The 11681-nt window shown below is 38.7% G+C and overlaps 1 protein-coding gene across 2 annotated transcripts in view; it reads left to right on the top strand.

Annotated features, from left to right (window-relative positions):
• FAM13C (family with sequence similarity 13 member C) overlaps window positions 1-11681 on the top strand; it is a 177158-nt gene that overhangs the window by 149229 nt on the left and 16248 nt on the right. For both annotated transcript variants that reach the window (XM_049645093.1, XM_049645092.1), the window contains exon 9: window positions 11577-11658. In XM_049645093.1, coding sequence (XP_049501050.1) covers window positions 11577-11658 — 82 coding nt within the window. The remainder of the gene's footprint in view (window positions 1-11576; window positions 11659-11681) is intronic.

The following is an 11681-nucleotide window of genomic DNA, read 5'->3' as shown; positions in this document are numbered from 1 at the left end:
GGCCTTTTGTGGTTCCATATGAATTTTAGGATTGCTTGTTCTAGTTTCGAGAAGAATGCTGGTGCAATTTTGATTGGGATTGCATTGAATGTGTAGATAGCTCTGGGTAGTATGGACATTTTGACAATATTTATTCTTCCAATCCATGAGCACGGAATGTCTTTCCATTTCTTTATATCTTCTTCAATTACCTTCATAAGCTTTCTATAGTTTTCAGCATACAGATCTTTTACATCTTTGGTTAGGTTTATTCCTAGGTGTTTTATGCTTCTTGGTGCAACTGTGAATGGGATCAGTTTCTTTATTTGTCTTTCTGTTGCTTCATCGTTAGTGTATAAGAATGCAACTGATTTCTGTACGTTGATTTTGTATCCTGCAACTTTGCTGAATTCATGTATCAGTTCTAGCAGACTTTTGGTGGAGTCTATTGGATTTTCCATGTATAACATCATGTCATCTGCAAAAAGCGAAAGCTTGACTTCATCTTTGCCAATTTTGATGCCTTTGATTTCCTTTTGTTGTCTGATTGCTGATGCTAGCACTTCCAACACTATGTTAAAGAACAGCAGTGAGAGTGGACATTCCTGTCGTGTTCCTGATCTCAGGGGGAAAGCTCTCAGTTTTTCCCCACTGAGGATGATATTAGCTGTGGGCTTTTCAAAAATGGCTTTTATGATGTTTAAGTATGTTCCTTCAATCCCAACTTTCTCGAGGGTTTTTATTCAGAAAGAGTGCTGAATTTTGTCAAATGCCTTTCCTCATCGATTGACAGGATCATATGGTTCTTTTCTTTTATTAATGTAATGTATCACGTTGATTGATTTGCAAATGTTGAACCAGCCCTGCATCCCAGGAATGAATCCCACTTGGTCATGGTGAATCATTCTTTTTATATGCTGTTGAATTCAATTTGCTACTATCTTATTGAGAATTTTTACATCCATATTCATCAGGGATATTGGCCTGTAGTTCTCTTTTTTTTACTGGGTCTCTGTCTGGTTTAGGAATCAAAGTAATACTGGCTTCATAGAATGAGTCTGGAAGTTTTCCTTCCCTTTCTATTTCTTGGAATAGCTTGAGAAGGATAGGTATTATCTCTGCTTTCAACATCTGGTAGAACTCCCCTGGGAAGCCATCTGGTCCTGGACTCTTATTTGTTGGGAGATTTTTGATAACCGATTCAATTTCTTCGCTGGTTATGGGTCTGTTCAAGCTTTCTATTTCCTCCTGATTGAGTTTTGGAAGTGTGTGGGAGCTTAGGAATTTGTCCATTTCTTCCAGGTTGTCCAATTTGTTGGCATACAATTTTTCATAGTATTCCCTGATAATTGCTTGTATCTCTGATAATTGCTTGGTTATAATAATTCCATTTTCATTCATGATTTTATCTATTTGGGTCATCTCCCTTTTCTTTTTGAGAAGCCTGGCTAGAGGTTTGTCAATTTTGTTTATTTTTTCAAAAAACCAACTCTTGGTTTCATTGATCTGCTCTACAGTGTTTTTAGATTCTATATTGTTTATTTCTGCTCTGCTCTTTATTATTTCTCTTCTTCTGCTGGGTTTGCGGTGTCTTTGCTGCTTTGCTTCTATTTCCTTTAGGTGTGCTGTTAGTTTTTGTATTTGGGATTTTTTTTGTGTTTGAGATAGCCCTGGATTGCAATGTATTTTCCTCTCAGGACTGTCTTCGCTGCATTCCAAAGCATTTGGATTGTTGTATTTTCATTTTTGTTTGTTTCCATATATTTTTTAATTTCTTCTCTAATTGTCTGGTTGACCCACTCATTCTTTAGTAGGGTGTTCTTTAACTTCCATGCTTTTGGAGGTTTTCCAGACTTTTTCCTGTGGTTGATTTCAAGCTTCATGGCATTGTGGACTGAAAGTATGCATGGTATGATCTCAATTCTTGTATACTTATAAAGGGCTGTTTTGTGACCCAGTATGTGATCTATCTTGGAGAATGTTCCATGTGCACTCGAGAAGAAAGTATATTGTGTTGCTTTGGGATGCAGAGTTCTAAATATATCTGTCAAGTCCATCTGATCCAATATATCATCCAGGGCCCTTGTTTCTTTTTGACAATGTGTCTAGATGATCTATCCATTGTTGTAAGTGGGGTGTTAAAGTCCCCTGCAATACCACATTCTTGTCAATAAGGTTGTTTATGTTTGTGAGTAATTGTTTCATATATTTGGGGGCTCCTGTATTCGGCACATAGACATTTATAATTTTTAGTTCTTCTTGATGGATAGACCCTGTAATTATTATATAATGTCCTTCTTTATCTCTTCTTACAGCCTTTAATTTAAGGTCTAGTTTGTCTGATATAAGTATGGCTACTTCAGCTTTCTTTTCACCTCCAGTAGCATGATAAATAGTTCTCCATCCCCTCACTTTCAATCTGAAGGTGTCCTCAGATCTAAAATGAGTCTCTTGTAGACAGCAAATAGATGGGTCCTGTTTTTTTATCCATTCTGATACCCTATGTCTTTTGGTTGGTGCATTTAGTCCATTTACATTCAGTGTTATTATAGAAAGATATGGGTTTAGAGTCATTGTGATGTCTATAGGTTTCATGGTTGTAGTGATGTCTCTGGTACTTTGTCTCACAGGATCCTCCTTAGGATCTCTTGTAGGGCTGGTTTAGTGGTGATGAATTCCTTCAGTTTTTGTTTGTTTGGGAAGACCTTTATCTCTCCTTCTAGTCTAAATGACAGACTTGCTGGATAAAGGATTCTCAGCTGCATATTTTTTTCTGTTCATCACATTGAAGATTTCCTGCCATTCCTTTCTGCCCTGCCGAGTTTCAGTAGAGAGATCTGTCACAATTCTTATAGGTCTCCCTTTATATCTTAGAGCACATTTATCCCTCGCTGTTTTCAGAATTTTCTCTTTATCCTTGTATTTTGCCAGTTTGACTATGATATATCATGCAGAAGATTGATTCAAGTTACGTCTGAATGGAGTTCTCTGTGCCTCTTGGATTTCAATGCCTTTTTCCTTCCCCAGTTCAGGGAAGTTCTCAGCTATGATTTCTTCAAGTACACCTTCAGCACCTTTCCCTCTCTCTTCCTCCTCTGGAATACCAATTATGGGTAGATTATTTCTCTTAGTGCATCACTTAGTTTTCTAATTTTCCCCTCATACTCTTGGATTATTTTATCTCTCTTTTTCTCAGCTTCTTCTTTTTCCATAATTTTATCTTCTAGTTCACCTATTCTCTCCTCTGCCTCTTCAATCCGAGCTGTCGTCATTTCCATTTTATTTTGCATTTCTTTTAAAGCGCTTTTCAGCTCCTTGTGGCTGTTCCTTAGTCCCTTGATCTCTGTAGCAATAGATTCTCCGCTGTCCTTTATACTGTTTTCAAGCCCAGCAATTAATTTTATGACTATTATTCTAAATTCACTTTCTGTTTATATTGTTTAAATCGTTTTTGATCAGTTCGTTAGCTGTCGTTATTTGCTGGAGGTTTTTTGAGGGGAATTCTTCTGTTTGGTCATTTTGGATAGTCCCTGGAGTGGTGTGGAACTGCAGGGCACTTCCCCTGTGCTGTCTTGAATAACTCGCGTTGGTGGGCGGGGCTGCAGTCAGACCTGATGTCTGCTCCCAGCTCACCACTGGGGCCACAGTCAGACTGGTGCGTACCTTCTCTTTCCCTCTTGTAGGGGCGGTATTCACTGTGGGGTGGCGTGGCCCATCTGGGCTACTTGCACACTGCCAGGCTTGTGGTGCTGGGAATCTGGCGTATTAGCTGGGGTGGATCGGCAAGGTGCACAGGGGCAGGAGGGGCAGGCTCAGTTTGCTTTTCCTTGGTGATCTGGTCGGGAGGGGCCCTGTGGCACCAGGAGGGAGTCAGACCCGCCAGAGGGATGGATCCGCAGAAGCACAGCATTGGGTGTTTTCGAGGTGCAAGCAAGTTCCCTGACAGGAACTGGTTCCCTTTGGGATTTTGGCTGGGGGATGGATGAGGGAGATAGCGCTGGTGAGCACCTTTGTTCCCTGCCAAGCTGTGCTCTGTTGTCTGTGGCTCAACAACTCTCCCTCCCGTTGTCCTTCAGCCCTCCCGTTCATGAGCAGATCTGTTAACTTATAACATTCCAGATGTTAAGTCCCACTTGCTGTCAGAACACACTCCGTCCGCCCCCTCCATTTTTGCAAGCCAGACTCGGGGCCTCTGCTTTGCCAACAGACTGCCCCTCCATCCCGACTCCCTCCCTCCAGTCCATGTAGCGCGCACCGCCTCTCCACCCTTCCTACTCTCTTCCGTGGACCGTATATGCTTGGCTCTGGAGAATCCATTCTGCTAGTCTTCTGGTGATTTTCTGGGTTATTTAGGCAGGTGTGGGCAGAATCTAAGTGATCCGCAGGACGTGGTGAGCCCAGCGTCCTCCTACACTGTCATTTTCCCCTATTAACTCTTCTTTAAAAGTTTGGTACAATTCCTCTGGAAAGCCATCTGGCCCTGGACCCTTGTTTGTTGTTTGTTGGGAGATTTTGATGACTAATTAAATTTCTTTACTGGTTATGGGTCTGTTCACATTTTCTGTTTCTTCATGTTTCAGTTTTGGTAATATATGTTTCTAGGAATTTGTCCATTTCTTCCAGATTGCCCTATTTGTTGACATAATTTCTCATAATATTCTCTTATTATTTGTTTTTATGCAGTGGTGGTTATGATCTCTCCTCTTTCATTCTTGATTTTATTTATTTTGGGTCCTTTTTTTTTTTTTTTTCTTTTTGATCAATCTGACTAGGGGTTTTCAATTTTGTTAATTCTTTGAAAGAACCAGCTCCTGGTTTCATTGATCTGTTCTACTCCTTTATTATTATTATTATTATTATTATTATTATTATTTTAATTTTGATAGCACTGATTTATGCTCTAATCTTTATTATTTCCTGTCTTCTGCTGGATTTGGGCTTTATTTGCTGTTATTTTTCAAGCTCTTTAAGGTGTATGGTTAGGTTGTGTACCTGAGACTTTTCTTTCTTCATTAGGAAGGCCTGGATTGCTATATACTTCCCTCTTATGACTGTCTTTCCTGCATCCCAGAGGTTTTGGGCTGTCATGTTATCATTTTCATTGGTTTCCATTTACTTCTTAATTTCCTCTTTAACTTCTTAGTTAACTCATTAATTCTTTAGTAGAATGTTCTTTCATCTCCAAGTATTCATTGTCTTTCCAAATTTTTTCTTGTGGTTGATTTTGAGTTTCATAGCATTGTGGTATGAAAATATTCAGTGTCATCTCAATCTGTTTGTACTTGTTGAAGGCTGATATGTGTCCCAGTATGTGATCTATTCTGGAGAATGTTCTATGTGCAGTTGAGAAAAATGTGCATTCTGCTGCTTTAGAATGAAATGTTCTGAATATATCTGTTAACTATCCAGTCCAGTGTGTCAGTTAAAGCCATTGTTTCCTTGTTGATTTTATGCTTAGATGATCTGTCCATTGCTGTAAGTGGGGTGGTGAAATCCCCTAATATTATGGTATTATTATCAATGAGTTTCTTTATGTTTGTGATTAATTGATATATATTTGAGAACCTCCACGTTGGGGCATAAAAGTTTACAATTGTTAGATCTTCTTTATGGATAGACCCCTTAATTATGATATAATGCCCTATTCATCTCTTGTTACATCCTTTATTCTAAAATCTAGATTGTCTGATATAATTATGGCCGCTCCAGCTTTCTTTTGGTGACCATTAGCATGGTAGATGTTTCTCCATCCCCTGACTTTCAATCTGAAGGTGTCTTTAGGTCTAAAGTGGGTCTCTTGTAAACAGCATATAGATCAATCTTGTTTTCTTATCCATTCTGTTACCCTACATCTTTTGATTGGAGCATTTAGTCCATTAACATTTAGAGTAAGTCCTGAAAGATATGAATATAGTGCCAATGTGTTGCCTATAGAGTTGGAGTTTCTGGTGGTGTTCTCTGGTCCTTTCTAGTCTTTGTTGCCTTTGGTCTTTTTTGTTTTGTTTCTTCTTTTCTCCACTCAGAGAGTCCCCCTTCAAATTTCTTGCAGGAATGGTTTCGTGGTCATGAACTCCTTTAGTTTTTGTTTGTCAGGAATCTCTTTATCTCTCCTTCAGTTTTGAACGACAGCCTTGCTGGATAAAGAGTTCTTAGCTGCATATTTTTCCAATCTCGCATGTTGAATATATCCTGCCACTTCTTTTTGGCCTGCCAGTTTCCTGTGGATAGGTCTGCTGCAACCCTGTTCTGTCTTCCCTTATAGGGTAAGGACTTTTTTTTCCCCATTGCTGCTTTCATAATTCTTTCCTTGTTTGTGTATTTTGTGAATTTGACTATGATATGCCTTGTTGATGGTCAGTTTTTGTTGAATCTATTGGGAGTTCTCTGTGCTTCCTGGATTTTGATATCTATGTCTTTCCCCAGAGTAGGAAAATTTTCCAGAATAATTTGCTGACATAAACCTTCTACCCCTTTTTCTCTCTCTTCATCTTCTTGGACTCCTATGATTCAGATGTTATTCCTTTTTAATAAGTCACTGAGTTATCTAATTCTTGTACCATGCTCTTTTACCTTAGTTACTCTCTTTTTTTCTGATTCATTATTCTCCATAATTTGTCTTCTCTTATCACTGATTTGCTGCTCTCTTCATCCATCCTTGCCACTGTTGCATCCATTCAATATTTCCTCTTGGTTATAGCATTTTAAGTTTCATACTGACTAGATTTTACTTCTTTTATCTATTCAGAAAGAGATTCTATGCTTTTTTCAACTCCAGCTAATATTCTTATTATTGTGACTCTAAATTCCAGTTCAGACATCTTGCTTATATCTGTGTTGATTAAGCCCCTGGCTGTCATTTCTTTGTGTTCTTTCTTTTGGGGTGAATTCCTTCATTTTGCCATTTTGGAGGAAGAAAAAGGATAACTTAAATAAAATAAAAAGTAAAAAAAATTAAAAACAACACAGAAAATCAAATAAAAGAAGCTAGATCCTCTGTCTAGGTGAGTTTTGGTCTGGTTGTTGAAACTTGATAGAATAGAGAAAAAAGGGAAAGAAAAGAAAAAGAAAGAAAAAGAAAAAAAGTAAGAAAGTTTAAAAATTAAAAATATGTATAGAATAAAATAGAATAAAATGTAATGAAGAAAGTGAAATAGAATAAAATACTTAGAAAAAAATAAAAAACATAGTAAAAAGAATTAAAAAAATTTTTTAAAGGAAACTATGGGCGCCTGGGTGGCTCAGTGGGTTAAGCATCCAACTTCAGCTCAGGTCATGATCTTGCAGTCTGTGAGTCTGAGCCCCAAGTTGGGCTCTGTGCTGACAGCTCAGAGCCTGGAGTCTGCTTCAGATTATGTGTCTCCTTTTCTCTCTGCCCCTCCCCAACTCACACTCTGTCTCTCTCTGTCTCTCAAAAATAAATAAATGTTAAAAATTTTTAAAAAATAAAATAAAAAGACAAAAATAAAATTTTCTTTTTCTGTATCCAAGAAAAATAAATGAAAGGAGAAAAAGAAAATAAAAGAAATTAAAAAAAATAGATGAACCAGCAAACAGAGTGAAACTCGAATGAAGTTACATCCAGTTTCCCCTAGAACTCAAACAATGAAGCACTCTATAGTCTGTACACTAAGAAAATGGAGAAACTTGTGGTTCTCTAGGGCATGTGCTTGGAGGGCGGAGTTGGGCGTGGCTTGGTGTAATGGCTCTGTTCTCCACTAGGTGGCAGTGCTTAGCTTACTAGGATGGATTGTTGTGGTATATGTGTGCATGTGCATGTAGGTGCACGTGCAGGAGAGGTGAAAATGGCATCACCCAGCTTCCTAGTTTCAGGCACAGGAACTTTGTGTTCTCACCTACCCAACAAGCAATCAAGGATCCCTCCTTTGTCTCAGTCTTCTTCTGTCCATTCCCCACTTCTACACTGTGTCTGTGTCCAGGCTGTCAGCCTGCCATACACCTGGAAATTCTTAAATCAGACTGATCTGGATTTGAATCTGGCACAGCCAGTTAGGAACTCTGTGACTTTGGACTTGTTATTTTATCTTTCTGAGTCTCCGTTTATCCATCTGTGCAGTAGAGTTAATATTAGTAGTGACTTCTTAAGTTTGTATTAGATGAGTGAATATTATACTGTAATATAATGCTTATCACAGTGTTTCACACAAGGGAAGTAAGTGGTCCTAGATATTATTACATTTTTAATCTATTTTAGTGATATTCGACCAGGCTATCCCCTGACAGTCCCTGCCTTGTCCAAAGAGGAAGAAGCATTTGACACATTAATTCTTCACTAAATTTTTCAGCCTGCAGCCACAGGACTCTGGATTACTTCTTTCTATTGTAAGAGCCACCCAGCAGGCTGCCTATTTTAATAGAATTTCTCCTGGCACCTCCTGTTTTTGTCTAGAGAAGTTTTAGAGCTGGTGCAGGCACATGCTCGCACAACACACTTCAACATCACAAATGCAGATGAATGCATTTGGGAATAGTAGAGGAGGGCGTCATGGTCACCACTGCTTCAGTGTGTACAAAAGTCTCTGATGTAATCAGAACCTTTGATGTCTCAGGGAACAGAGCTTCCCCTCACCCTTCCTGTCAAGGTGCCAGGCTGTGGTTAGAGGTTTGACATGTCATTGGGCTTTATTTGGTTGCTGTGTGTAAGGCTTTCCTTCCTGTCATGCGTACTGTGGAATTAATAGCACCCACAGCTAATATTTTAGTCTGAGCTCTTGCTCGGCCTCCATGTTAGTCTGATGCCCTGGTACAACATGCATCTTTCCTTCTATGTTCAATGTGACCATTTTATATTCCTATCCAAACCCTGTTTATTTCTACAATTAATTTCACATTTAACTATCATTAGACTCATGGACTTAGAAAAGGCTATTTCAGCCAGATGTTCACTATTTGTGAAATTAGAGAATGTTAGAATTAGAAGGGATCAGCCAGTCTTATTTCTCATTTGACCTTTGAAGGAACAGGCTCAGAGAAGGGAAGTAACTTCCCCAGGATCACACAGCAAAGAATTGACCTAGCCAGGAAACTCAGGTCTTTTTATTCCTAATCAGATCTCTTTCCAAAGTGTCTTTTGAACTGTGTTTGATAGAGCACAGATTTGGTCCAGTGATACCCTCAGTCATGTGCCTTGGAGATCCCATTTTAGTTGCATTGAACAAAATATACACTGTAATTTCTGGGCTTATAGCCTCTTGGGGTCTATTAAACTGAAGTATTTCAATTTATAAGTTAGAAGGCTTGAAGATCCACAGCTTGTTAATGAAAACTTTCCATGCGATTTTAAAGCTGCCGTCCTTGTGAGCTTGATTTAACCTCTTTTGAAAGCTCCCCCAGGAGTAAAGAAATAAAAAAAATCATTTCAGAAAATGATTCCAGGCTTTAAAATATTTTGTCAGAAGAAAAAATCAGCCTTAAATTTTTCCTACGTCCTATTTGCAGTAGTGAGAGCTCATTTCTTTAGTAGTCCTTGTTTCTAGGGTTTTAGGCTTTTGTTCTTAACATTACTTCAAAAGATGATTGGGGCCAGGGAGTGTGTTAAATGGGTGATGGGCATTAAGGAGGGCACTTTTTGGGGTGAGCACTGGGTGTCATATGTAAGAGATGAGTCACTGGGTTCTATTCCTGAAGTCAAGTCTACACTATATGTTAACTAACTCGAATTAACTAACTTGAAAGGTGGTAACTGTGTAGAGCATATCCAGTGACAAAGATGTTTTCCAGGTGAATAAGATGTGTTTACAGATCAGAGGGTAGAACTCTGTGAGGATTTTGTGAAACTAAATGTAAAACATTGGCTGTCCATATAACCAGGCTGTTACCCAAAGCCAGCATACTAATCTGTGTATCAGGGAAGAGGTACAGTGCATCATCCTAGCACATCATGGGTAGCACCAGGCTAAGCTGTTTGGGAGGTGTGTCCTTGTGTCACTGTCCAAGTACTGAAACCAGGCCTTCACTCATAGAAAGCATCTATGCTATCCCATCTGAGCTCCCGTAGGAAAAAACCACTGTTGTTTTCCTTCAATCGTTTCCATCTTGATTCAGACATATGTGGTTTTTACATCACTCTAGAAGTGACAGAACTGTGCCTTGTGTTTCACTATTAATATATTTATTTTCCCATGTACATTTGATGACTATGTCAAAACAAGCACTGTTTTTTCCTTTGAACCTAGGAGAGACACATTTCTCTCCCGATGCCTTTCTCTCACCAGAAACTTGCTAACGTTATACAGACTTAGTGGATGCTTTAAAAAAAATATGGCACAGCCCCTAGACTTAGCCAATGTACATATTTACTTATCAATGTACATATTTCTAGCAATATTATAATTATGATCAAGTCATTGTAAACATTCCTATATAGTCTTGTATATATTCAATTTAAAGTAACCATTAATTTTCTTGAGTCTGCATTGAAGTTATCAGGTGGCTCTGATTTGTTTAAGAATGATCTCACTGATCTATGGGGATGGAGACTAAGTATGTCTATCTTTCTTGCCTAGTTTCTCTCCTGTAGAAAATCCACTTTCATGCTCTGAGAAGAAACCCAGAAATCAAAGTGAATGATTTGTATTAACAGAGTCATTTCCTTCCAAAATCAAAAATAATTTTTATTGCCACATCCAACTTTGATTAGCTACTTGGCAAGAGATACATACCCCTACATGTATGTTTGTTGGTGAAAACATATCCAGAATTCCCATGAAAGTCTGATAGTAACACTATTACTATTGTCACCACCAGTAATAATAATAATAATAATAACATTTGTAATTATAGCTAACACACCTGTAGGGTATAGCATATTCCAGTAACTACTTTCACTGTTTTACATACATCAACTAATTTATCCCTCACAGCAACCCTATGAGGCAGATGTTGGTGTAATCCTCATTTGGCAGATGAAACTGAGGCTAAGTAATTTGACCAAGGTCAGACACATATAATTAAGTTTGACTTTAGTGCTAGCCTAGTAGGATATTGAGTGTATAAACAGTGAGATGATTAGAAATCTGGGTATCCCCCTGAAGTACTGATTTCCCAGACTATTGTCAGGTGTTAGACATCCTGGGGTCTCCTTTCTTGAGCTTGGTGAAATGACTGATAGGAAATCTTCGAGTTTGTTAGTATAAACCAGACAAGTTGTGGTCATAAACCTTGTTTGTAAGTACAGGCAAGGGAGTAAGCACTGGTTTGTATCAGTGCAGTCATTTGCGCTGATATGAAGAATGGCCTAGCAACCACATGTGGGGTGTGAGTGGACCACAGGGTGATTGATGGTCAGACTGTAGGGGACACTGGCATGGACAGGCTATATGAACAGTGATGAGTGACCAGGCATGTTTAGGAACAATGCCCATGGAAAGGACAAAAGTGTGGAGGAGTTCAAGAATGTTTGCTTTGTTTTTCAGAACTAACTCTATCATCTGGAAGTTGTCATACATGAATTTCTCTCCCAGATTTATGTTTCTGAACCATCTCTGTGTGTCTTGGCTGTCTAAAAATTTTGATTTTCCTTTCTTACCTTTCTTTCCCTCCCTCCCTCCCTTCCACCCACACTTTCCCCTCCTTTGTAGCCTTCACATGGTGACAAGACTTCTAATCCTGAAGTCCTGAAATGGATGAATGATTTGGCTAAAGGTCGTAAACAACTTAAAGGTAAGTTCCAGCCAAGAGTCTCT

The sequence above is a fragment of the Panthera uncia genome, chromosome D2 (genome assembly GCF_023721935.1).
Source record: "Panthera uncia isolate 11264 chromosome D2, Puncia_PCG_1.0, whole genome shotgun sequence".
NCBI lineage: Eukaryota > Metazoa > Chordata > Mammalia > Carnivora > Felidae > Panthera > Panthera uncia.
This window is presented reverse-complemented; position numbering and strand designations above follow the sequence as displayed.